The 27,997-nt window shown below is 39.1% G+C and overlaps 1 protein-coding gene across 2 annotated transcripts in view; it reads right to left on the reverse strand.

Moving 5' to 3' along the window:
• Nucleotides 1–23,175: 23,175 nt before the first annotated feature.
• The window catches only part of MANEA (mannosidase endo-alpha), a 43,348-nt gene continuing 38,526 nt past the window's right edge, over nucleotides 23,176–27,997 (reverse strand). For both annotated transcript variants that reach the window (XM_037039291.1, XM_037039289.1), the window contains exon 5: nucleotides 23,176–27,975. In XM_037039291.1, coding sequence (XP_036895186.1) covers nucleotides 27,318–27,975 — 658 coding nt within the window. In that variant the 3' untranslated portion in view covers nucleotides 23,176–27,317. The remainder of the gene's footprint in view (nucleotides 27,976–27,997) is intronic.

Raw genomic sequence — 27,997 nt, forward strand, 5'->3', positions numbered from 1 at the left:
TAAAATGGTGTAGTGTTTGCATTAACCTGTATTTGCATATAGGCTACAGCAAGGTATGCCTGCACTTCATTGCATGGATTCAGTATAGTAATTCAAGTTTTGCTTGTGAAATTTCTGGGATTTTTTCCCAGTATTTTAATCTGTGGTGAATGAAATTCCTGAATGCAAAACCTGTGGACAAAAAGGGCCCACTGTGCATGTAAGATATTATCAGAATTGTTCACCATTTCTGCAAAACAACCTTATCAAATAGGGCAGATTGTATTTATATGCAGTTCCTTTCATCTTTAGTCCTAGAGATTCCATGCATTTCCCAAAGTACTTCAGTCAGCAACTTTCTGTCCATCCCCTTCAGTGAAGTTATTTCATACATTTAGGTCATTGTGCCATACTCTGCATTCTGTCTTATGTTATCCTTTAAAATCTTTTAAATGATTCCTTAAAATCTGCATATAAAAAGCTTCACTCTCTCCTGCAAGTTCTAGGGGTTCTGGGAAAGACGTGGTTTCATGCATCCATCATTACAGTGTCCTATTGAACAGCTTCATCTCCCCCACAAATTCCCACCCTGTGTTTCAGGGATTTATTCCTCCTTCTCCACCACCAAACCTCTGGAATCCACTTTCTGCTTATTATTTCTACAGTTTTGCCATTTTCAGACTGTCATATAATTAGAAGCATATATACATAGCCTTTTCAGATTGGCTTCTTTCCTTTAGTCATATGTATTTAAGAGTCATCCATGTATTTCTGTGACTTGATAACTTTATGCTTTTTTATTGCTGAATAGTATTGCATTGCATAGCTGGAAAACAGCTTGTTTATCCATTTGCACATCTTGGTTGTTTCTAGTTTTTGATGATTATAAATGAATAAAGCTGCTATAAAATAATAACCAGAGGGGAGTGAGAAGGTGGGTAAAAGGGGAAAAAGGGGAAAGGGTCATCAAGGAACATGTGTAAAGGACTCATGGACAAAACCAAAGGATGGAAGGTGGGGGTGGGGGGAAAGTGATGGTGGGAAAATGAAGACAAATGCACTTGAACAACAATAAAAAATTGAAAAAGAATGTGTGCGTAGTTTTTTGTGCAGTCATATGTTTTTAAACCATTCAGGTAAATGTGTAATAGATTGACAGGTGAATCACCTGTTAAGATTACAAGATTACATTCAGCTTTGTAAGAAACCAACAAACCATCTTCCAAAGTGACTGTACCATTTTGCATTCCCTTTAGGGATAAATGGGACTTTCTGTTGCTTTATAGCCTAAGCAGCATTTGGAAATATCAGTTGTTTGGATTTTTAGCCATTCTAATATGTATAAAGAGGTATCTCATTATAGTTTAAATCTGCATTTCCCTGGTGTCACATAAGGTTGAACATCTTTCCATATGCTTATTTGCTATCTGTATGTCTCCTTTGATGAGGTATTTGTTCAGCTCTTGTGCTCATTATTTAGTAATTCAACTTACTTTGTGTTTTAAGAGTTCTTTGTCATTTTTATGTCTTTTATCATACGTGTTTTGCCAATAATTTCTCCCAGTCTGTTGCTTTTCTTTCATTTTCTTAATAGCATCTTTTGCAGAAAAGTTTTTACTTTTACTGAAGACCAACATGAATGTTTTTTTCTTTTATAGATTGTGTTTAGTGTTGCATCAAAAATAATCACCAAGCTCAAAGTCACATGGGTTTTTTTTATGCTTGAAACAAAAGACAAAGCAACTTGATTATATAAACTAAAGTTACATTGTCCTTGTGCAAATCTCATGCCAGCAACTGACACCAGGAAGCCAGATTTATAGAGAGCTCCTTGGAAACCATAGCACAGTTACCAGAAATGCAGGTGAGTGGGCAAGTCTGACATTTTAAAAACTAGATAAATTACACAGCTAATTCTAAGCTTGACACACTCTCCCCTGGGTTGGAATCCAGTCTTTGTTAATTAAAACCCCATTTATCTAAATTTCCACACATCTAAATGTGAACACCTGCAAGTGGTTTTGACATTCTAAAGCCCAGGCTGCATGGGGATTGGCGAGGTTTTGTCTGTCTGCTTGTTGGAAATGACCTTGATTCAGATCTCTCTATGAGGAAAATAATAATGTGATAGAAAAAAAAGGCCCAACCCATTGTCCTCTGAGAACATGGATGCTTGTTAGAGGCAAATGGATGTCACCATGTTAGTAAATCCTTATCCTGAATTATTTTTCAGGGGATACTCACAGAATATTATGATAAATGAAAGCTCTGATGCCAGACATGGGCTTGTCTCCCTACCCCTCAAATGGCTGGATAGTTGGTATTTCACAAGTTATTTAATCTCAGTTTCCTGACATATCTGTAATTGTATGTTGCCTGAAGTCAGAGAGGAATACCCTACTGGTTTAATTTAGGGCTGCTCTGGTCAGGGGAGAAGTTCTTCCATGAGCCCCATTTTTGTCAGTATGTCCAAATTTCGTGCTACCTCTTCAATGGGGAGCTCACAAGTATTCAAACTATGGGAGATCAGGTTGCTCCCCACTGACAGGTCGATGGGGTGGTTGATTCCATGACCCACCTCGGCTTTATCTCTGAGGTCTCTTCAAACACTCCATGTTCCCTTTTCTCTCTCTTCTTTCTTCACTCCTGTTTTATCTGAGGAAAAATCTGTCTCTGAAAAGAAAACATTCCCCCCCTTTAATTTGGCAGGATTTTTTTTCAATCATTCTTTTCCTTTTAGTGTGAGATAGATGGAGGAAAAAGCCCCCCTGGGTTACAAATGTGAGAGAAGAGGGGTAGGGAATTAGAGAAAATAATTAGATTAGTAGTTCAGAATACAAGGCCACCACACAGATAATATCTAAAGCCCAGAGCCTGGCACTCGTAAGAGACTAGTAACAAACTTATGTTATTCTTTAATCATACTCTCCACTATTCTGATGATTCAGTTCAGACGGCTGTAACAAAAGAGCATATATTGGGCAGCTGATAATGGGAATCCACCCCCAGAGTTCTGGAGGCTGGATGTTTGAGATCATCAGGCCAGCAGGGTCAGGTGAGGGCCCTCTTCCAGGTCACAGATGGATTGTGTCCTTAATTGTCCTGCTCAAGAACGCACACATATTGTAGCAAGGTCCAACAGAAAGGGTTTTCATGGACAGCAAGAAAAGGAAGACACATCTCCCTCACGTCAGTCCGTCTCGGCTGTGGGTGTTGGTGCAGTGCCCCAGATGGTGCCCCCCAAGGGCGTAGTGCAGGAACCGGGCTGGGGGCCTGTGTTTCTTTTCTTTCCCCATGTGTGAATGATTCACAAGTCACATGGGATAAAGCAAATTTAATAAATAGGTGGGAAACCCTCTCACATTATTAGCCAATGTTTGTTAACCAGAAAAATAATGTAGTTAAAAGATTGATAAGGGTTTAATCAATCTGAGAAGTTATTTTCTATTTCTTAGGTCATGCTCGGGTCAGTTTTGCGTGTTGTGTGCAGAAGCTAGAGTGAGTCCTTACACTAATACAAGCCATCAAGCCCAGTCCTTCTCCTTCTATGTCCTGAACCTCTAGGATGTTCTCTGAGGCCATGGGGGTATAGTAATCAACATTTTTCATTTGTTTTTACTAAACACGCAGATTTTTAGCACTGAACCTCAGCTTGATTTTCACATAATAATAGTCTATTTGCATATGTTTTACATGTTAATTATTATGCTGCTTTACTCTTTGCTATAATTAAAGTCAGCAGTTTATTATAAAATCCCATTTTCTAAGCTTTTAGGAAGATAGTAAATATTCCCTGAATCTGACAGTACCTATCCAATAATTTTCAGTTCCTTTTTATAAATCAAGGTGTGTGTGTGAGTGTGTCTGTGTGTGTGTGATTTCCCCAAGGGTGGGATGGTAAAAGGTCAGAAAGTTTTGTATTTTTGTTTCGTTTTTATTTCTTTGCCTTCAGCTGAAGTACTTAATATTATAATGACTGAACATGTTCATCAACAGTTATTTTATCAAGTAGTTCAGGTTACATATTATATATCTGAATCAACATTGTGTATATGAAAACCTTTTGTGTTAAATCACCTCTACCATCTCATGCTTTGTGTGGGTTCTGAATCATACAACTATTTCTGAGCGGTCTTCTTGCAGTGGAACTAAACCTGACCAGTACTTTGCTAAGGGCTAACACTAGTATTGACTCAGCCAGTCTTACTACTTGTAAAGAGGCTCAAGGAGAACTCCAAAACACAGATATCATTTACTTTTCAGTCACCTTCCAAAACATAGATCATGTATACCCTTTCTTCTAAGCATGTCTTTGCGGCTCTGACTGGTGTGGCTCAGTTGGTTGGGTGTCATCCCTCAAAACAAAAGGTTGCCTGTTAATTCCCGGTCAGGGCACATGCCTGGGCTACATGATCAGTTCCTGGTCTGGGCATGCACAAGAGACAGCCAATTGATGTTTCTCTCTCTCATCGATGTTTCTCTCCCAACAGTGTAGAAGACAGAGAACCAGCTGCTCATTTATACTGTGGAGACTTTCATAGTCTCCTGAATTCACTTTTTTAAATATATATTTTATTGATTATACCATTACAGTTGTTCTATTCTCCCCCTTCATTCCCCTCCACCCTGCATACCCCCTCCCCCACCCTTCTCCCCCCCTTAGTTTATAATCACGTGTCTCAAGTTCTTTAGATTCTATATTTCCCCTACTATTCTTGCCCTCCCCCCTATTTTCTACCTACCATCTATGCTATTTTCTGTGCCTTCTCCCCCCTTCTCCTCCTCCCACTTCCCTGTTGCTAACCCTCCATGTGTTCTTCATTTCTATGGTTCCTCTCCTGATCTAGCTGTCCTCTTGGTTTGCTTTTATTTTAGGTGTGGTTGTTAATAACTGTGAGCTTGCTGTCCTTTCACTGTTAATATTTTTCATCTTCTTTTTCTTATATAAGTCCCTTTAGCATTTCATATAATAAGGGCTTGGTGATGATGAACTCCTTGAACTTAACCTTATCTGAGAAGCACTTTATCTGTCCTTCCATTCTAAATGAAAGCTTTGCTGGATAAAGCAATCTTGGCTGTAGGTCTTTGGATTTCATGACTTAGAATACTTCTTTCCAGCCCCTTCTTGCCTGTAAGGTCCCTTTTGAGAAATCCGCTGACAGTCTGATGGGTACTCCTTTGTAGATGACTGTCCTCTTATCCCTTGCTGCTTCTAGGATTCTCTCCTTCATTTTAATCTTGGCTAATGTAATTATGATGTGCCTTGGTGTGTTCCTTCTTGGGTCCAACTTCTTTGGGACTCTCTGAGAGCTTCCTGGATTTCCTGGAAGTCTATTTCCTTTGCCAGACTAGGGAAGTTCTCCTTTATTATTTGTTCAAATAACTGTTCCACTTGTGGCTGTTTCTTTCCCCCCTCTAGTACCCCTATAATCCGGATGTTGGAATGTTTAAAGATGTCCTGGAGGTTCCTAAGCCTCTCCTCATTTTTTTGAATTCTCATTTCTTCATTCCTTTCTGGTTGGATGTTTCGTTCTTCCTTCTGGTCCATTCCATTGATTTGAGTCCCAGTTTCCTTTCCATCACTATTGGTTTCCTGTGCATTTCCCTTCATTTCAATTAGTTTAGCCTTCATATGTTCCTCTAATTTGTGACTATAATCAACCAGTTCTGTGAGCATCCTGATAAACAGTGTCTTGAACTGTGCATCTGAGAGGCTGGCAATCTGTTGGTCGCTTAGAGTTATTGGCTCTGGGACTTTGAGTTCTTCTTGCGCCATCTTTTGGGCTGTTCATGCCTGTTACATAGCAGGATCAGGGCCCTAGGTGGTCACCAGAGCAGGGCAACTCAGTCGCTGGGTTGTGACACTGTAAGTGAGGGCAGGGTCAGAGAGGAGCAATGGCGTCCTGTCTGCCACCTCCTGCCGTCGCCACAGGTGCCGCAGCTGCCACCATCACCGGGGCCCGTGTGTTTTGTCCCACTACACGCTAGTGTGCCACCGCCACCAGCCCTCCACCACTGGGTTCGCCCTCTGGGGCCTGCGTGGTCCGTCTCACTGTGCGGGAATGTGCGACTGTGGTCAGTCTGCCCCACACCCTGACTGGGTCAGGACTATCTGTGCGCCTAGGTCGGGGGATCTTTCCTGCCTGACCCTGCTCTGCTGCTGGCTCCGCCCCTCTTACCATCCCCGTTGAAGGGTTCCTTGTTGTAGGACTTCTGTATAATTCAATTTTCTGTCTTTTGGCTGTGTCTTTGTTCTCCAAACCTTTGTTGTATTCAAACTTGGTTGTGGGAGAAGGCACAGTGTTTCCACCTATGCCTCCATCTTGGCAGAAGTCCCTGAATTCACTTTAATAGATGCCACTGGAAACTGTTAGAAAGTAGGGCTATGAAGCCTGACTGAAGGTCTCTCAGGCTTTGTTAGACCTTTGCTTGCCCTCCCCACTCTTGCCACTGAGCAATGGCTCTTCTTGTACTCAGAGAGCGTGATTGAAGTTTCTGGATTGGGTCAAACTAAGGGTTTGGACTGGGGGACAGAGATCAAGTCGAAAGCTGGGGTCCATGAAGAAAAGAGGGAGTGAGTAAAAGTGCACATACAGATTACAGAGTCCCACACATCCTTCTTCATCCGCCCCTGGAAGGCTCGCAGCCAGGCTGGAGGCTGAAACGGCCTTCCCCAGCAGCCTGGAGCAGTCAGGAGGAAAGGCCTAGTGGTGCAGGCAGGACGATTCTCACTGACTGGTTCAGGTGAACATCCCATATTAAAAATGCACGTAAGCCCTGGCTGGTGTGGCTTAGTGGACTGAGCATGGGCCTGCAAACCAGAAAGTTGCCGATTCGATTCCCAGTTGGGACACATGCCTGGGTTGTGGGCCAGGTCCCCAACTGGGGGCACGTGAGGGGCAACCACACATTGATTTTTCTCTCCATCTCTTTCTCCTTCCTTTCCCTTCTCTCTAAAAAACAAATAAATAAAGTCTTTTAAAAAATAGAAAATAAAATAAAAATGCACTTAGGTCCTACCCATAAGTTTCCATCAGCCTTTTTATTCTCCACTCAAATAGAAGTGGGTATCCAAGGGTAACCTGAGGAATGCATTGCATGTGAAGGACAAGGCCAAAAGTGAATATAAAAACAGAACAAAAAGATAATTTGGCAGAAACAGAGTCCCAACAATGACAACAAAAATTCAAAATGACTATTTTTGAATTTTCATACTAAAATTTTATAAACATTAAAAAATAAAACCAAATAAAACATCAAGGCCACAAAGAATGACCAAAAGATTTGGAAAGAGGCAGGGGAAGTGTAGGGACGGCAGCATGTAAAGGGCGAGTGAGCAGGAGGCGAAGCCGCCATTTGGGCCACGGAGGTAGGACACTGAGCCAGACCACCATCCACTAGTGCCCAGAAAGAAAACTGTAAGTTGTTGACAAGGTTCACTTCTTTTTAATATGAAAAAATCAAGAAATAAAATAACCGTGCAGGTACATTTCAGACTTGAGGAATATTCAGAAGAAACTCCTAAAATAACAATTTATAACAAACTTTTATTTTTAAAAGCCACTTTTGGAGGCTTTTTAAAAATCCATCATTATCTGGATTCGTGGCTTCAAATCTCTCCTCGGTTTTGCTAGCAGAGTGACGCAGACATGCCAATTTTTTTCTTCTTTGCCTGTTCCTTTGAGGAAGGACCCAAACCACCCTTTTGTATTGTCAGAGGTCATTTTGGGGGCCCTGAGGGGTAACCGGGAGACCAGAGCCCTGTACATTGTAGGGGAACCACTGATTTACTCCTCACTCCCAGAACATTGTCACGAGAATGTGGTGCAAGTGCGAAGTAGCAAGGACCATGGCAGATCTGTCTGAGACAACAGGCAAGTCCCCAGATGGAGAAGAGAGACGCGCTCCATGGTGTGGCTGCGGTGAGGAGCATCCCGCTGTGCTCTTGAGAGGAAGCCCACACGTACATGGATCCAGGTGTTTGATCTTTCCCGTGGCTTCATCGAGGAAAACAGGAGCCCAGGCCCAATCCATCACGACCGTCTTTTCTGCTACCCGGCGGCCTCTCAGGGTCTGCAATCCGCAGGCCTGATTACCCATTTTTCTCCCTACTTTGTGAATACCCTATGTCCACAGTTTCACCCAGGGCTTGTCCAGGCCCAGGAGCCCCTAGCTGGGGGAGGGGGCTTCTCTGTGTGAAGTTGCCCCTCCGCTTTGTGAAGTAGGTTCCAGAGCCGTGGAAGAGGCAGGACACGGCTATTTAATGCATTTTACGGAACAGAAAATCGATATGCTTCCTGTGTTTGTTTCTCTGCCACTGCTTTTTGATTAGTATGCAGGAGGGGAACCATTCTTCAAACACTGATTTTTAATGGGTGGGTCTTTACCTCAGGTGTTTAGGTGTGGAAACACTATCTAAGTGTACAGTTTGTCCGTGATTACCTCTTCTTGTTCCGATACTCCCTACTTACTTCACAGGGGTGGAAGAGACGGCGATACCCCAGTAAAGGATCCTTCCTAACTGCAAGTGCTAGTTTGAGAAGGCTGACATTTGAGAAGCCATGCTGTGTTTCCATGGAAACTACTTGCAGTTTTAAGAAAAAAACTCTTAGAGCCAGATTTTAATCTCAAATGCAAGAAGCACAAAACTACACATTCTAAATGGAGAAAAGGGGTGAAGTAATAGGAGAAATGCTAATTTGAAGGCACAGGGTGGTTGATTTCTGCAAATTTAAAACCCCATCCTGAAGGTATCATTGTTCTTTGCACATAGTTTACCAACGGTATGACTGAGTTTGACTTTGTCAGAGGTCCGAGTGCATTGAAAATGAAGCATTTTTAGTCGGAGACTTCATTGTTTTAGCAAGAATTTGAGAAAGCCATGTAAAGGAAGAGCACTCACAGGAAGCCGATGCTGTGACTCCGCACAAAGGGTCCATGCGAGGTTGGCACGGATGGGTCTCTGCAGAAGCCTGGCATCACTGGTCGGCACTGAGTGATGGACCTGCTGTGTGTTAACAACTTAGGGGCTGGGCAGGCACACGAGATGTTATGTGAAACAAATAAAGTCTCAAAATAAGTTAGACGGATTCATTTGTATTAATATTTATAATGCAAAGGGGAGAAAAGCTTTGTGGTAGTCTCAAAGACATGCATGGGTAACTGTCATATTTAAAGAGGAAGGTAGAAGGAAGTAAAGGGTACTGCTAGGTAGAACAAAGAAAAGGTCTTTACAAAGTCTTGGAAGATCTTTTTAATGTTTTCACCATCAGAAAAGATCAGAGCTAACTAGAGGATTACTGATTAGGTCATGAAGCTTATAAAATATCCTAACCCATGATTTTTCCTCAGTGAAAGTATTGGATGAGAACAGGATTTATTGGTAAAAACTTATTAAAAGCCCACATAAATACCACTATCGCAGTGTACTGAGTGAAAACTTGGGTTATTTTTTGTGAGTCATGGTGGTTAGGGACAAGGATAAGGGAGACAAATTCCCCATTTCCCAGAAGAAAAAATTAGCCTATCAGGAATCTGATAAGGTCATCAAAAGTACAAAAGCAGCTACAAATAAATTCTTGCACAGAGTTGATGGACTTATTGCATAACAGCAAATTCTTCATCAAGTTAAGAAATTAATAAAAAACTGTCTTTTCTATAATTCAACAAGTGGTGGTATTTTGGTATTTGCAGTTTCACGGTGTGTGCTGCTCTTCCCCTGCTTCACTGCCCCCTTGAACTTGTCTGCGTTCTGACCTAGCCATGACTACACAAGGGACCCACCAGGACAAGGAGCCTGCACTCCAGAAGGGTGCAAAGCAGATACAATGTATCTTCTGGTAAAAGTAGTGGTGCAAAAAAAAAAAAAAAGAGAGAGAAAGAGAGAGATAGAGAGAGAGAGAGGGCTACGGTTTAAGTAGCATACTGGCAGAGTTAAACTTTGGCCAGAGACATAAAAAAAATGAGTGTAGCAGTGAGCTTTGCAGATAGCTTGAGCAAGGTCATCCTGGGGAGAGGAAACTACAAAGGAAAAGGAAGGAGACACCTGGGGAAGGCATCTGCAGGGGGTGCTGTTAGAGACAGCAGGGAGGCCTGGGTGGCTGGGTGGAGTGCGCAGGGGAGGAGTGAAGGGAACCTAGGGCAGGAGCTAGTGCTAGACCTTGCAGGCTTGCAGGACGCCTACTGTGAGTGCTTTGCATTGTCTTCTTCCTGTTGAGGGGAGTTGCTGGATGGTTTTAGAAAATGAAACATCATGATGTAACTTGACATGTTAAAAAGAATCACTCACTCAGCTACTAACAAGGGGATTGATTGCAAGTTTCTGAAAATAGAAACAAGGTGAGAAGCTACAGCCAGGGAAGAAAAGATGGTGGCTACAACGAAAGGGGGCCTAGTGAAGGGAGTGAGAAAGGTGATACTGAGAACACATTTTGAAGGTAAAACTGGTAGTTTCTCAACAAAGTAATAGATGTGGGATCTGAAATAAAGATTGATTCCAAGGATTTGGGCATGAGAAAGAGAGGGTATGGTGATGCCACTTTCTTGGAAAGCAAATGTGTGTGGAATATAAAAAATTATGTTCGAGTTTGAAAAAAGTTAAACTTTTATTGGAAATCTAAGTGCCAATTAGATATAAGCCTAGAGCTCAGATGAAAAGTCAGGGCTATAGATATAGTTCGGAAGTTACATGCTACGATATTGTTTTAGAAGTCATGTGCGTGTCTACAAGATTCAAAGCCACGTCTACAGGATTGCCGAGGAAGGGAATGTGGGTAGGGAAGAGAGGAGGGACAAGACAGAGCCTGGAGCAGTGTGACATTCAGTGGTTGAGAAAGACAGGAGGATGCAGCCAGGGAGACTGGAAAAGTGCAGTCAGTGTTCAGAGGAAATGAGGTGGGTGATGTCCCCAAAACTAGGGGAAGAGAGTGCTTCAAAGAGGAGAAAGTGATCAACTGTGTCAATGCTGAGAGTTTGTACTAGATGGAGACAGAATTACCATTTAAAATTGTCAATTTGGAGATCATTAGGGACCCTGACAGAAGTATTGGGTTGGCCAAAAGTTTGTTTGTTCTTTTCCATAAAATGGTTTTAGTAGTGCTTAGTTGTCTTTAACTTCATGTGAAACAATTTTGTCAGATTCTATTGTGACAGTTGTCATATCAGCAAGCATTTAAAAAATCATAACAACTGGTGCATTTTTGTATAGCCATTTTAATATTGAACATGGAAGAAAATAAGTGACGTTTTTGGCATACTATGCTTTATTATTTCAAGAAAGGTAAAACAACTGAAATGCAAAAAAAAGAGAAGAGATTTCTGCAGCATATGGAGGAGGTGCTGTGACTGATCAAATGTGTCAAGTGGTTTGTGAAGTTTTACGTTGGAGATGCTCCACGGCCGGGTAGGCCAGTTGATGTTTAAAGCAATCACATTGAGACATTGAGAACAATCAACATTCTATCATGTGGAAAATAGCCAACATACTCAAAATACCCAAATCAGTAAAGTTATCGATGAACATGACAAGTGTGTGTTTTATTTTACGAAAAAAAACTATACATACTTTTTGGCCAACCCAATACTTTTAGTGCAGAGTTAGGAGAAAAAGACTAATTGCGCACAAAAGAGAACTGTAGGAGAAGTAGATGGGACAGCAAAAACCACTCCTCCGAGATATTCATTATCTAAGGGAACCAGGGAACTGAGACTGGTGGGAGTTGAAGTCAAGAAAAGGTTCTGGTGCTGTTTTATGGTGGGGATATTACACATGCTTCCGTGCACATGAGAACTAGGAAAAAATGATGATGGTGAGAACACATAGGAAAAAAATGATGATGGTGAGAAAAAAATAATTCTAGGAGTAAAGTCTCAGAGATGGAGAGAGGAAATTGGATACAAATGTGCAACATTTCTCTCCTGATCTTAGGAGCATGGAAAGTTCAGACAGTATAACAGGAGACAATTAAATAACCAGGAGAAACATGCAGGCAGATGGGAATACTTGCTGGTGAATGTAGAAATTGCCTTCCAACAGCCTCTCTTTCCTCAGTGAATCCCAGAGAGCAGAGACAAAGAGTTTTGGGAGTTTAGGGGTGTATTAGTTGCATATTGTTGTGTAACAATAGTTTCAGAAATTTAGTAGCTTAAAACAATGCAGATTTATCTTCTGCTAACATTTTGGGTCAGAACTCTAAGTATGGTTTATCCAGTCCTCTGAAAGGCTGAGATCAGGGTGTTGGCCAAAACTGTATTCTCAAGACTTGACTGGGAAAGGATTCACTTCAAAACTCGTGGTTGTTGGCAGGATTCAGGTACTTACAGAATGAAGGACCGAGGGCCTTAGTTTCTTGCTGGCTGTTGTCTGGTTGCCCTCAGTTCTCTGCCATGTAGACCTTTCAAATAGGGTGCATGTATCATCAAAACCAGCAGGAAGAGAGTTTTCTGGACAAATAGACATAATAATTTTACATATCATAATCAGAGATGTGACATTTAGTCACTTTTGCAGTCCTGGAAAGGTTAGAAGCAATTCACAGGCCCCGCCCATGTCCAAGGGGAAGAGGTAATATAAAACTTGAGTACGAAGGAGGCTGGGATAACTGAGGTTATCTTAGAGTTTGTTAGCTGCAAGAAAGAATGGAAGCTTGAGTCAAATTAAGAAATATTCAGTGCCACATGGAACTAACTTGAGAAAGAGTAAGAGATTTGGACTTCTTGTTGGGGGGACTAAGATAAAGAGGAATATAGGACACAGTGTTATTCGTACTGATGGTACCTTATGGAGAGATAGTTGATCATATGTTTATCGTAGATCCTTCTTGGCAGTTATTCAAGGTAAGGTTGGGATGATTGGCAGATAAGAAATCATGGTCACAGTGAAAGTCAGCCAGGCTTTGTCACCCACCCCGGCCCCCTGCCCCAGTTCAGTGGAAAGCAGGAAAGCAGGGCAGGAGCTAGGAGAAGGGGTTCTTTCCAGTGGCTGTCAGCTGTCATTCAGCATGTCATTGTAGCACAGTTTAGCACACACAGAGTCAAACGGGTTTAAATCCTGCTCCTATCACTAGCTCGCTCTGCTGCCCAGTGCAGGCTACTGTGTATCCTTTACCACAACTGGTGGCAGATAACTCCAGGAGGTCAGTGCCGCTATTATTTGCATTTTACACGGGGGGAAACTACAAATGAAGCTAAAGATGGCTCCTTTGCCCCACAGGGATGTTTTGGAAGATTAATAAGACAACAAAGCTAAATAAAGCACAGTCAGAAGATATTCACAAAATATTAGCCACAAATATCATCCTCATCTATGATGAATTAACATGCTCCAATCAAGACATGTGTAAGGAATCATGCAACTTGAAGTTCACCTTAGAGTTTGTAGTTTATAAAAATATGTGCTAGGTCATTTCAACTAAAATTTAGTTGCAAAGACCACAAAATTCAAGGTAGATTATAATATATATAATTACTTCGGTAATTTTATAGATTATAGGATTGAAGAGAGAATTTAATAAGATATGGCATCCTACTTTGTGTCACAGTAATTGGATTAGAAAAACATCTGATCTGGAGAAATGTCCTTTGAACTGTTAAGCTTTTTATTAGAAAGAAAGGGAGAAAAAAGAAGGAAGGAAAGAAGGAAGGACAGAAGGAAGGAAGGAGAGGGAAATGAAGTGGAAAGTGGAAAAGACAGAAAACCAAGGAAGAAACAAAGAGAAAGAAAACAAAAAATGGAAAGAAAAAAAAAAGAAGCCCTAGAGAAATTCTTAAAAATTTGAAAATGAAGCACATTTAAGCTTATTTCCAAGGTGCTTATTAATTTTTTAGTGAAAGTGGCATTAATAAATTATGAGCTCACTTGAAGCTAGTTAGGTAAAATAGATTTGTCAAATTTATAGCTAGGTAAAATAGGTTTGTCAAATAAAAGAATATTTTATTTCTTAGAGCATAGCAATTACCATGAAGAAGGCATGATGATTCTAAATGGTGAATAAAAACACCTTTTCCTAGAGTTTTTGGAAATTGCACAATAAGGAGGAAATATTTCAGCTTATGGATTCTTGGATTAATGTCTACAAAAGATAAAAATTCAAAAAGACTGACATTTTGGGGGGCATCATTAAAGAAAATCTGTACGTTTTCAGCTGTCTTAATATGATGCCATAATACTGACCAACAAAAAGGAGCTTGTCAACTAGTGTAAGCCACGACATTAAAGTTTGGGGCTTTCATATATGATGAAGAGGTGACTGAGATCAGTCTACATGGTGTTATAATCACATCTGCAAAAACAATCAGATATTATTCGAATGAAATGGATGGCTTATTTTATAAGAGAAACATTTATGATAGAAAAAGTTTGAGAAGGTGCAGCATACAGGAAAAACCTGTATTAATTGGTGTTAGATGTTCCTGGACTTTGTAAGCATATAAATCTGAAGTTCTCTCAAAATGGTCAGCTTATAGGATTATTCATACACCCTCAGATACACTTGTCACTTTTTCTCAGGTAACTTGCCACTATTTTCCAGAAAGACCCTGTTACTACTCAGAAAAAAAGCATTTGAAAAGCATCACACTAAAGCATCTCAAACATTTGTTTCTGTGCCTGACGAGTGGCACTTCTAGAAAGAACTCCTCAGCCGGACCCATCCCAGCAGCTGTCACCAGCGCCACCGGACTCGGAGTTTCAGCCACACCCAGCCACACCACAATGCTCGACTCCCGTAGGAAGGTGCTCATGATGTACACGGGCAGCCACAGTGGCTCTGCTCAGTGTCGGCAGCCCACAGGTGGCAGACCTGGCTGACACTTCCTCATTGTTCCCTTCTTCCCTTAAGCCACATTTCTGTTTTATCCATTGGTCTTTAGTGTATTGCTCACCCACAATTGGAACTCAGACAGTTTCAGGCCTCTAAGTATAACCCCTTACAGAAACTCTGATCTACAGCAAAGTTCTTGTGGATTTAATGAGTTCCCAGAACATGCCAAACCTTTCAGAAATTACATATCATAAAATCTGTTTTACACAAGAGCATACTGTGGAATTTGGCTGATGAAGATTCAATGATTAGATATAAATGTGGGCAGGTTATGAATTGCTGTTTCCTTCAATTAGGAAGCTAATTAAATCTATTTCAAAATCCATGCAATGTATTTAAGATAGCACTTGGCACATAGCGAGACCTTAGACATTCAGTGAAATATTTCCCTTGTTTGCCTTTATGTCAGGTACTTGGACTCTAAAACTATAGAATGACTCCTCTGTGGTTGTTTCCTGAGCCCTTCAGAGGATTGACTCTCTCCTCCTCACACTTTCTCCAAATCCATCTCTGTTCTGAGANTTCCATTAGGAAGCTAATTAAATCTATTTCAAAATCCATGCAATGTATTTAAGATAGCACTTGGCACATAGCGAGAACTTAGACATTCAGTGAAATATTTCCCTTGTTTGCCTTTATGTCAGGTACTTGGACTCTAAAACTATAGAATGACTCCTCTGTGGTTGTTTCCTGAGCCCTTCAGAGGATTGACTCTCTCCTCCTCACACTTTCTCCAAATCCATCTCTGTTCTGAGACTTACAACTCTTTCAATTCCATGACATAAACCAAAGTAACTTAACTTCATGAACAAGGGAGGTTCCCTGGCTAAGGGAACGGAGCGGCACAGTTCAGGGGCGAACTGGAGAGTTCAAAACGCCATCCTGACTTGGCGTCTCCACCTCTCACTCTTGCTTCCCTCTCTGTGTTGGCTTTCTTCTCAGACAGAAGCCTTCCACCCGGGACAAAACAAATCAACCAAGTGCTCCAAGTGTAACAGGATACAGCGAAGAGGAGGGCCCCAAATAGGGATTTGGAAAGGGGTACAAAACTCCACGTGTCCAGGGAATATTAGAGAGATACATAGGATGCCCTTACCCCTCCTCACAGGTGTGAGGTGGGGGGAGGGACACATGGAGCAGGAACAAGGAGAGCTGTTTTGCATAGCAACAGTTTCTTGAAGCTATCTTCTGGCTTGGTCAGTTAACATATCTATAACCTTTAACTGGCTGCATAGATATGTTAAATAGCTGTGGCCATGCTCTGAGCCAAGGGGTAGGAGTGACTTCCACCCAAGATGTAATGGGAGGCAACTCCCCCTGGGTACAGCGCCTGAGTGAGAGCTTGGAGATGATTGGCTCTGAGCCACGGGGCCATGTCTGCCCGGATCCACTACGCAGCCCAGTAAAGCTGTAAGGATGTGAGAGTGCTGGCAAGTGTAGCTGATTGTGGGAGGAGTCGGAAATGGGGCTGTAGAGGACTGGCTTGGGGATTTAAACCCAGATGCGGCAGCCATTAAAGGGGGAACCATGCAATTTTGGCAGAATGGAGACCCCCTCGCAGCTTTGCCAAGGAGAACCACGTGGTTTTGCCAGAGTGCAGACCCCCACAGCTTTGCAGAGGAGAACCACGCAGCTTGATCCTGGCCACCAACACAGCTGATGGTGTCAGAAGCCTGAATCTACTTTTTTGGAGATACGGTACCCCAAATTAGGGCAGAGGGAGAAGGAAGCACTGTGTGTGTGTGTGTGTGTGTGTGTGTGTGTGTGTGTGTATCCTAAAGGACTTTGATATTTTAACGAAGACATTAGGTCACTACTTTAAGTCTGTATAGCTTTAAATAAACATTTCCTTTCCTTTTCACAAGTTTCTGGCATTGAGAGACATCTTTCCTCTGGTGGCAGACAATGCAACCATACTGGGAGTACTCTCAGTAATGGTATATTGTACCCCCCTTTGGCCCTGTTCTGTAAGTTTTTGGTGTCCCTGGGTGGGCCAATAACTGCCCCCCCCCCGCCCCGTCTTTCTGTAACACAAGCTTATCGTTTTCAGAGCTCAGCTGAGCGTAGTTTACACCCTCGCCCTGGAGCAGTGGGAGTCTGCATCCTAAGTCCAACAGGGATGGATAATTCCACCAGGCCCACATGGAGTAGGGAAGACGGTGGGTCCTCAAATAGAAAGGACAGACTTTTATCAGAGTTAAGGGACACTGGATAGTTAGGAAAAAACAGGTATCAGGTAAAGAAATGAGTTTTTGGGGTTTTTTTTGCTTTTAAATTGTGAACTCTTTAGGCATGGAAATAGTGCATTCATTCTAGTTCATCATCCAAAAGTAGGCACACTGTGTGTTACATGGGAGTAGGAGGTGCGATCAAAAACAAAACAGACTGGTTAGCAGAGACCTACCTGGGAAGATGACATTTAAGCAAAAACCTGAAGAAGGTGAGGGACAGCGTGCTGTTTGTCAACACTATGAAACTAACATCAGTTACGTCAGACTTGATTCCGACTTCAGCAGTCACTCCCCCAGTGTCCTTTAATTGTTCAGGACCCAGTCCCAGACGCTGTTTGCATGTGGCTGTCGTGTCTCCATAGTCTCCTCTGGACCATGATGGTTTCTCAGTGTCTTTGTGTTCCATGACCTTGACAGTTTTACAGAGTACTGGGTAGGTATTCTGTAGAATGCCTCTCTAGTTGAGTGTATCTGATTCTTATATCTCACGTACACACTGGGGTTGTTTTTCTTTGTTGTCGCATTTTGTTTTGTTTTTGTTTCTTTAAAGAAAGAATACTGCAGAAGGAGCATGGTTTTTGAAGTCAGAGAGAACATTTTGTTTGTTGATGGGAATGATCCATTAGAAGAAGGGAGACTTAATGGTGCGGGAGTGAGAGGGAAGCGTGGTCAGAGTAATGCCTTTGAGCAGACAAGAGGAAATTGGATTCAGAGCCCAGGGGGAGAGATTGGCCTTAGATGAAAACAAGGGCCTTAGGAACAAAGGGCCCTTTATTCCTAGTTGAAAGAAGGGCTGACAGTTACAAGCACAGATGATGCATTCGACAGAGAGAGTGTGGTCATGGGAGCTTATGCACATTTTCTTCTGATTGCACATTAGTTTTCTATTGCTGTGTGACAAATTATCACAAATGTAGCAGGTTAAAACAACATATTTTATTATTTCCGTTTCCATGAGTCAGGATACCTGTCCTGACTTAAGTAGAGATAAGTAGATTCTCTGCAGAGGTTCTCAAGGGGCTGTAATTAAGGTGTCAGCTAGTGCTGAGGACACAGGAAGCTCAGAATCCTCTCCCTGGCTCATTTGTTAGGGGGGTGAATTTCTTTCAAGCTATGGACTCATGGTAGTTTGCTTTTCCAAGCCTGCAAGTGTGTCTCTGATGTCTTTTTGTCTCTAATGTCTGGAGTTCTTTTAAAGGGCTTACTACCTAATTAAGTCAGCTCCCCGAGGATAATGAGTACCTACCTTTGGGTTAATTTAGTCAACTGATTAGGGATCTCCATTACAATCTCAAAGTCCCTTCACCTTTGTCATAATCTGTTAAATTATAGCTCCTGCCCACGCTTTAGGGGCAGAGATTATGTAAGGCGAAGGCTCACTGAACATCATCTTTAGTCACTTGTACTTTCTTAGTAGGAAGATCACAAGTTGTCTAGACAGAGGAGAAAGAAGTGGAGGTTTGAGAAAATGGGAAAATGAATGAAATATATCTAAGAAGGAGTGTACCCTTTGATGCTTAAACAATCTTTTCAAGATTTGTAGGGCTTCAGCCCTGGCCAGTGTGGCTCAGTTGGTTGGAGTGTCATCCCATAAATGGAAAGATCGTGGGTTCAATTCCTGGTCAAAGCACATGCCTAGGCTATACGTTCGGTCCCCTGTTGGAGCACATGCAGAAAGCAACTGACTGATGTTTCTCTCTCATATCAGTGTTTCTCCCTCTCTCTCCTCCCTTTCCTCTCTCTTTAAAATCAATAAGTATGTCCTCAATAGAGTACAAAAATAATTTTTTTAAAAAATGTGTAGGGCTCCTCCAGTGTGTGATTTCCTAGGATAATTGCATATCTAGCCCAATTCTCATATTTAAATCAACTACGAAATATTCTGAAAGGCATTTGTGGGAGTTGGTCATAAGTAGTAAGAAAGAATTGATTCTACTGCCTTTAAGATTTATTGATCTATGAGGAATTATGAATAATGGAGAAATGAGATATTTAGCACATGGTTTTCTAAATCTTAATATTATTTGAAAAACATGTCAATATTGAGCTTTTAAAAATTTCTCATGCATGTTCTGTTTTAATAGCAGTATTAAATTTAGCAAAATATTTAACAGGAAGAGCAAAGAGATTATGCAAATAGCTCTGAAGCTATGACTATCTCAAACATTATACTTGTTAGAGTAAATGACTGATTAAAAGTCTGTTTAACTGGGATTATTGTAGAATTTCTGCCACTAATAGGTTAAATCAACACCAACAGCCTTACTTTTAGGTAATGATAGTTTGGTTTTTCTTTGTTTGCTATACAGAGTTTGCTCAAATTGACTGTGTGTGAAAGGCTCATTGACCAAAAAACAACTTATGAAATGGAACTACAATTTTATTTTGAATGTTTTAGTTAGTAAATATAAAAATTATATATAATATATATATTATAAATATATAAAATAATTTATATATAAAAATATAAAATATATATAATTATATATATACAATCTTTTATATTTACTAAAACATTCAATACATATATATAATTCCTGTATTATTTGGCTACAACCAAAAAATCATGGAACACATCTACCATCTTTTTGTAAGTAGCCCAGGAGTAATGCAATAACATTAATATTTATGTAAAGGAACCTCTGTGTAACACATTCTTTTGTGTATGCGGTTCTTCGTATGAACCTATGTTCAATTCAACAAGCATTTAATTCACACCTACTCTGTGCTAGGCACTGGGGACATAAAGGTGGGAAAGACACAGTCACTAATTGGCTTCTGAGATACAAGAAATGCTACATTTCATTAAATTTAGTGTTGGGTCCATGACAATGTTTTTAAAAATCTGCTTGTCTATTTTTTCCTGTGTATATTTAATGTTCTTTAAAGAGTAAAACCAAAGATATGTGCTACTCTGAAGGTACTTATAGCAGAGAAAAAGACATTCATGCATAAAAGTTTATCTCAACAATGAATAGCAAGGGCCGGAAGTGTTCTCAGCGTACCTAATCAGTGTGAGTGTAGGGAACCGGCTGGGTGTAGGGAAATACTTCTAGACAAGTGGACCCTGTAATAAAATGACAGTTTGTTCAGGTCTAACTTCACCCAGCTGTGGGGCATTGCTAACTTCCTTATGGATATAGTTTTTCTAACTGCAAAAGAAATAAAGGCTGTGTCAGAATATTGATGAATTTTTAGCATAAAAAACATACAATACTTACTAAGGTGTTTGATATACATTCCTTATTAGAAAGCTTTTCTTCCTTTGCTTTTTGGTCCTACTCTCTTCCTTCTTTCAGTAGGAGTAAATGAAATGAGGAATAATGCAAGATAGCTCTCTCTCTCTCTCTCTCTCTCTCTCTCACACACACACACACAATCTGCATGTGTTGTAAGTTGTGTTTGGTGATCCCCCTGAAATATTGTAAAATAAAGTTTAATTAGAAAAACAGATGAGATTATCAATGTAGGCATAGGACCATAATGAGATATATGCCTTATGAAGAAATTTGTGCTTTATTTTGTAGGTAATTGGGAGAATGCAGTTGACTCTGATTGTAGAGAATGATTTAAAATAGTTAATACTCCAGATATATAAATTAGTTGAGAAAATAAGTCAAGTGAAAAATGTTAATGTCTTGGATATAGACAGAGTACAGGTAGAGTAGATGTAGTAACTAGGGGAAGGAGGAACCGGCACTTGACATTCCATGGCATTTGGGGCCTGACGGTGTGATAAGAAAGAACCCCAGGTTTCTGGTGGTGCAGTCGAAATGATCACGCCAGGAATTGAGACAGGGAAGAAGAGACTAAGGAAGATGAGCTGTCATACCGGTGGACGTGGAATTGTTGGTCCTATTGTAAAGACTGGCTTAAATATGTAAGAAATTGTCAAATGGTTTTTGAAAGGTGAAATACTTTACACTACCCCCAGAAAAGAAGAGTTTTAGCAATGTTAGTCTTTCTAATTTTAGCCATTTGTATGAACGAATTGTGCTTTGGCATGCATGATACTGGAATCATGTAACAGAAAGATCTTAGAACCTCAGGAACTTTGTTCTTGATACATTAGAAGGAAGGTGCTGATAAAGATACCATTCATAATATTGTTGTGTCCTCTTTATGAGAATCCTCTAAAGGAATTCTCCTACTACCAAGGCAGCTGTATTTTTTCTTGAGAAATTTATTTGTATCTTGTACTATAGACATTACACAACATATAGGTGATTAGATGTCATTTATATATCATTTACCCCAAAATTAAAAGTTAAACTTGTGACTGCCAGTAGGGCAGTTTATTTACCCTAATACTCAGTTTGCATTTAACACTGGGCTCAGTAACTCTACTCCTTCATCCACCCTCTACTCTTCTCTGACAGTGTATCATCCCCTTCTATATTCCAACAAATCACTGGTATCCTTTTTGAAACAAAGTGGATAAAAAAGGTAGGCAAGTTGAGCAAGAAAGATAAAAAGGTTCAATGTCAGACAGGCAGCAAAAGGACTGAAAGTATCAATAGGTTGCAGTAAAGAGCTATGATTAAACCCAGTTTCTTACAGGTTTTGTTTTCCTGCTTACTTGCCACGCTTCAAAAATGGACTCAAATCTTATAAGCAACAGAACAAGAGCATCCCAGTCCCTCAGTGAACATAAATTAATTCAAATCACTATTTAAAAACCAAATTGGGAGGAATAACAGAACTGTCCAACGGATATGAACCCAACTCACTTACTGGGGTGCTTTAATTTCGGATCTTGCATCAGATAAGACCTGAGAAAAATCATCACAGAATCAGAATCCTCATCAAGTCCCTTTCACTGACTTGTCTTTTATTGTAATATACTTGGAATTTATCTGATAATCATCACAATGACTAGTCACACAAAATCCTCAAGTATTGTAAAATGTTGAGAATATTTTTATTAAAAGTGTTATATTCTTTGTATGAGCGGTCACAGATTAGTGACCCATGACATAAATCTCATCAGCAGATGTTTTTTAAAGCTTTACGTTATTTGCCAGCACGTCACATTAGAAAAACTTCCGTACATGCACAGGCATAAATGCATCCTCATGTCAGCTGCAAAGGGCAACAGACAGGAGCCGACGAGCAGCCAGCCCTCTTGGGTGCGAGTTGTCACCTTCTCTAGGACTTCATCTAATACAGCCTTGAACCTCATGCTGTTATTTACATTACCTTATGGTTCCTATAGGTTTTGCATTTTGATGCTAGGTATAATGTCTATTTGAGAAATTTATTTTAAGGTGTATCAACAAACTAAAGTGTGCCTCATATAGGAAAAAAGGTGCTTCTTTTCTGGCAATAATGACAATTTACAGTCCTATCTTGGTACTTGTCAGCTTCAAAAAGCGTCAAACCCTGAAATTGTCACTTTTTGACAAGAAAAAAAAAGTTCCAGGACTCGGTGCTTTCTTGGGACTCACAGCATTTGCTGGACTTGTATGAGTCACGATGCTGCCCCACAAGAGAAAATGCCTCATCGTTCCGTACTTGTTGGTTTTGGTACTTGTCATGAGTTCCAGAGTGGATTAGTAACAAGTACTGAGGAACCACAGTAATGTTCACTACTCAGAGGCTCAATACCAAGTGTGTAGTCAATCATATGTACTAGTGCTGTATGTGCAATTTTTAACTCTATCATTCATTATTTATGTATTAATTTTGTAAGTATTTTTGCGGAAAAGTATTTCATGTCCTTTCTGAAATTAGTCAGGGTATACATATTTTAATACGAACAAACATTACCTGACTCTATTTAAGAATGACTCAAACTAAGAAATGAAATGAGGAAATAACATATATCATCAAAACATTTTATTTGGGGATTAAATGAAGTCCAAATACATAATTCTCATATGAAGAAAAATAGAACTGGTGCTCAATTCCTGTTCATATCATTGTCATTAAATATTTTCTTACAAAATGCCTAAAAAGTGAAGAGCATAATTTTCAAGAACTCACTTTAACTAAATAAATATGGCAACAGAATAAATTGTCAAGAAGATAGTAATCAGATTTGCAGTTGACTTTTTACATGGAGTCAGAGATTAAATTGTTCCATTTTAATGGTCTGCAACATGGCTAATATAAGTCTGGGTAACTAAAAAACAAAATATAGAACAGCAGTTTTCAATGAGTATTAATTTAGCACGTGAAAACAAGCCAGGGGTGGCAAGCTACTCCTAGGCGGCTGTGTTCAAACATATAAATTCTAAGGTTGGCTACATGCTTTACAATGGAATATCTTCTATTTTTTTTTAATTTGGATTTGATATTTTCAAGATCATGGTCAAAACCACATTACATTAGATACAATTATCAAGTTAACATAATGATAAGTGGTTTGATAAGTTTTGTAGAACTGAGTCAAAAATACATTTATGCAGACAATTATAATTAATGTATTTATTTAAATGTTATGAGTAGCTGAAGTTTAGCACTTTGAGATGTTTAAAATCATCTTTGGTCAGATTTCTATCCTATTCTTTCAAAAAGTTAAAAACAAAACCACAAAAACATGATAATATAATCATATACCACAGGTTGAATTATATGTAGAATTATCTCACATGGCACATCATTGCTTTGTGCCATGAAATAGTTACTTCAATGTAGTAGCTTCTAAAATGCTTTTTATCTTTATGTTTATATTTATTGTTAATTTTGTATGTAAATTGAGAAACCTGAAGTTCAATCTATTTGAGGCTTTTAAATGAAGTCTAGAACATTCAAGAGAAAAAGCAACACTGTGTTTTGAGTTCAGTAAGTTTTTAGATCTATGACTAACTGCTTATTAAAGTCTCAATTATTCTATCTTTTGATGCCATCATTTAAATAGTAATTATATAATAACAGAAGCCAGTCATACTGAGAATTGCTCCTCCCTTTGCTGATAGCTGCAATAGAATGGCACAACCTTTTCTTTTTCATTTGACTAAGAATAATTAGTCTCAGTAATTAAGCCAAAGTAGTCCCTGAATTTTCAAATTTAATAACTTTATATTAAGCATACAATAATATTTCGCTTTTATGTGGTTATATAACAAAGTCAGTATAAAGTTTAATTCGAAGTACATTTTTAAAAACAGGAATATGAGCTAAAAAACTTTTGCTTGTGGCTACATCAATTTTTTATTTTGAAATTGTAGATACTTACAAAAATAACTGAAATTTGCTAGTTGTAAATGGAGTATATAGTTCTGTACTGTAGGACATGAGAGTGTTGACCTTAGTTCCAAATTAAGATGCAGATTTTCAAGCACCGTTTCCACCAGCACTACAGAGTTTAAAGAGCAGTCATAGGATTTCAACTGAGTAACTGAGTACTTTGAAAAAGCACAAGGTTATGAACTTAGGAAGTTTTTCAGGTGGCTTGTTACTTTTGCTGTTTTGGAGAAAGATCAATCTCCTAGAGGATGTTAGAGCTCATACAGGGTTATGCCTAAAGGATAAAATAGCACGACGCCTCCCAGATTAAAAAAAGGAAAGGCTTGTGTGTGTGTGCAACTCAGATTCACATGTTTAAACAGTATGTGCAATTGAAGACACCTACTCTGTAACTGCTGCATGTCTCAAATAGAGAAATTATACAGAGTGGGACTGAATACTTTTACCTGTTGACAAGAAATGAAATAAAACATTTCATAAATAGAAAGGAATAGATTTTCGTATCTAAGTACAATATATTTCATGTATGCTTTTATTAGATGAAAGTTCACTACTCCATATAACAAAAAGTCATTTTTTAGTATACATTCCTAAAACAAAAAAAGTTAACATATAACTGACATAAACATTATTAACAACCAGTTTGACAGCACTATACCTTAAAGGGAGCAAAGAAGGAAAGATTTGGTCTCTACACCGTTCATACAGCTGGACTCCTTAAACTGTAAAATAATTCATTATGATCCATGAATTGCATATATTATACTGCCTTCCTTTTTAACAGTTATTTTAATTTATTGAATGAAAACCTATAGTTTTAAAATTAGGAAATCATTCTTTGGTCTAATTTACTTGTGATCAAACTATTTCTAGTCAAATGGTAAAAGCAACTATAATACCTGAGGAAGCATCTGAAAGCATTCCTCCCCAAGAATAAATAGCAAAACTATTAGAGATAATTCTTCCTGATAACCCGTTTAAAGGATGAAAGGAATATAATATGCATATAATTATAAATTATAAACCATTATGTGATCAAACTCTAAACATCGTTCCCTTGAAGATAACCTTCTGCAACGAAGACAAAATCTGTTTTACGTCACTTTGAAATCTGACTGTTAGCGGCTGCTGGGGTGATGTGCTGGGAACCCCACGGGGGGTCAGGGGCAAACAGTGGTGTAGTGGGGTTTCTGTTTCTGCAGCAGGGGCAGAGCCGGAAGGGGTGGTGCGTGTGTGCTGAGGATTTGCTGACCTTGTTCTTATATACTCTCCCTTAATCTTAGAACCACTTCATAAAACTAATTGCTTATCATACTGGGTTCAAATATACAACATAAGCAATGATAAAAATTCCCCCATAGTAGATATTTCTCTACGTAAACTTTAACAAAACATGGTATATTATAAATTATTATTAGGTATGACATATTTAGAGTTATCCCTCCAATGATACATAGTGGCTAGCTAGATATTTTTTAAAAATCCACAGGTTTGAGTGTTCCTATGAAGATGCTTGGTAATATCAATCAGTACAGTGATTTTTTTCCCTTGTAATTTCCTACAGAAAATAGATTATTACTATTGTACTAATTTCCTGAGGCCTGATCATTCTCTGAGAAATGGCAAATTCTTAAGTTGTAAACATGTTATTTTACTTCAAAACCACAGCTTAAAAATAAATTTTATCCTCTGATAGGCTATTTTATAATAAATTCCATGGCCAATTTGTTTCAGAATGTGTTAATACTCTGAAGATATGTATTATGGTTTACTATTACCCTATTGCTTCTCTCTAATAAATAAGAAATAATATTCACATAATAACATATATATTAGATTTTTTACTATAGTTCTAGTTAAAAATATTAACTGAATAATATAATGTATTCTATGCTCTAGTTTTTAAAGAGATTCATTCTTAGCTAGCATACAGGTGATTAACCTGTCACAATATGACAAATAACTACCCACAAATATTTAACCTAATTGGAACCATACAAGTATAATGATTAAAACTGGAATATTATTATATATAATAACTAAATATGTTATCTTTTAAATAGAATATTATTTCTATCATTAAGTGTTAATCAAATGTCAAAACTTTAGGAAAAAATTTAAGACATAAAGGAATTTTCATTTCTGTGTCCCTAAAAGCCTATTTAAAAAGCTAGGTAAATAATGTACTTTTGGTATAAACAGCTTAAAATATTAAATGAAAGCAATCCAAAAATAGTATTGACTTTTTTCTTATCTAACAGTTGGTCTCTGATTAAACTGAATAACATGGTTAAATAGGACAAGTTAAAGACTGACAACATACTCTAAAAATGGTAACATTTTGGGCATTATATTTTCATAGTAATTTCAAAACAACTATATGTTTCTTAAATAAGATGCTGTCATTAAGTTTTATAAAAGAACTTTCTCTGGGTCTAAAACCTGGGATTCAGCACTGTACAGCAGACACATTAGAGATCCAACCCATCTTCGATGCTATGGGTAACGGGAAGTCTGCAAATGAGGGTTTCCTGGACTGCAGAAAGCAGGCCTTCCTCTCCCAGTATGGTCCACAGTGAGGTTTAAATATATGATTTTATTTCTCTTAAGAATTATTATTAAAGTTATCCAGAATCCAAACCCTAATACAATGAAGTTGACTGAATCACTGAAAAAACTGAGAGATGAAACACGTACATTATCTTTCAGGTCTTTTTTTCTTCATTATATATAGAAAATGCACAATTCTATGTCTTTGGGCCGGAATACAGTAGGGTTTAGCTGTGTGCTAACTACTCTATACAACAAGCAGGTATCCATTGTGAATAAAAAGTAAATTGCTATGAAAGCAGGATTTCAAGGTTGGTCAGAACATCAGCAGATGACGGCACAGGGAATGTTTTTCTCTCAGGTATTTTCTCAGTGCAACATGGTGAGCGGTGGCAAGAACATTATTACCTGTGAAAAAGTACAAATCATTTTCATAAAAGATAATGGTAACAATGCAAACTGATTTTGACAGTTTTCTTTCCATAACACAAAACCAAAGATATTTATTGAAATGAGGTGATGTCTATAATTATTAAATGTTAGTGCATTAAGAAACAGGCAGCTGGTTTTCTAATGCATAAGTTGTTCTTTCCTTACTGTATTTTTCAGACCACTTGCGGGTTAGTTCTAGATAATGACTTGGTTTATAAGGCCAGTAGTCCAGGTACACTGTGTTACTGGTTCTTTTGGGAACAGCTTTTTCAATCTGAGTTCCTTCGTGCCACTCGTTAAAAGAAGTGATGGAAATCACACTGGGGTGGGCTTGGAGTGCAGCACTCAGGGCCGTTTCATAATACTTCCCGTTGACTCGGTTCCGCGTGTTCTGGGTGTTCCATGGACGGATGCTGGTATCTATGTACCCCGGGCCCACACTCGGGATAAATATTAGTTGGAAGTGATCACAAAATAATTTTAACCTGCCCCAGTTCTCATATGACGAGCCATAAGTAAAACCATTTGTGGCAAAATATGTATAAATTCCATTAAAACCACTTTGAAGGATATCATATTTATGTTTGTCTTCTACCAGAAGTGCAATAAACAACGCATCGTAAGGAGAATTGCGAATGCTCCAAGGCCCTGAGATGGTTAGCAGATTGGCCCACTGTTCAGGCTTTGTAAGATAGGAGTCATAAATGTAAAACATAGGAAGAGAATTGCCGGTCTTAGTCTTGTACCTGTAAAAGGCCGGATGATTCCCATACCTAGAATATAAACATAGGTAAG

Source organism: Sturnira hondurensis, unplaced genomic scaffold, assembly GCF_014824575.4.
Source record: "Sturnira hondurensis isolate 20B ecotype Veracruz unplaced genomic scaffold, ASM1482457v3 Scaffold0025370, whole genome shotgun sequence".
Classification (NCBI taxonomy): Eukaryota; Metazoa; Chordata; class Mammalia; order Chiroptera; family Phyllostomidae; genus Sturnira; species Sturnira hondurensis.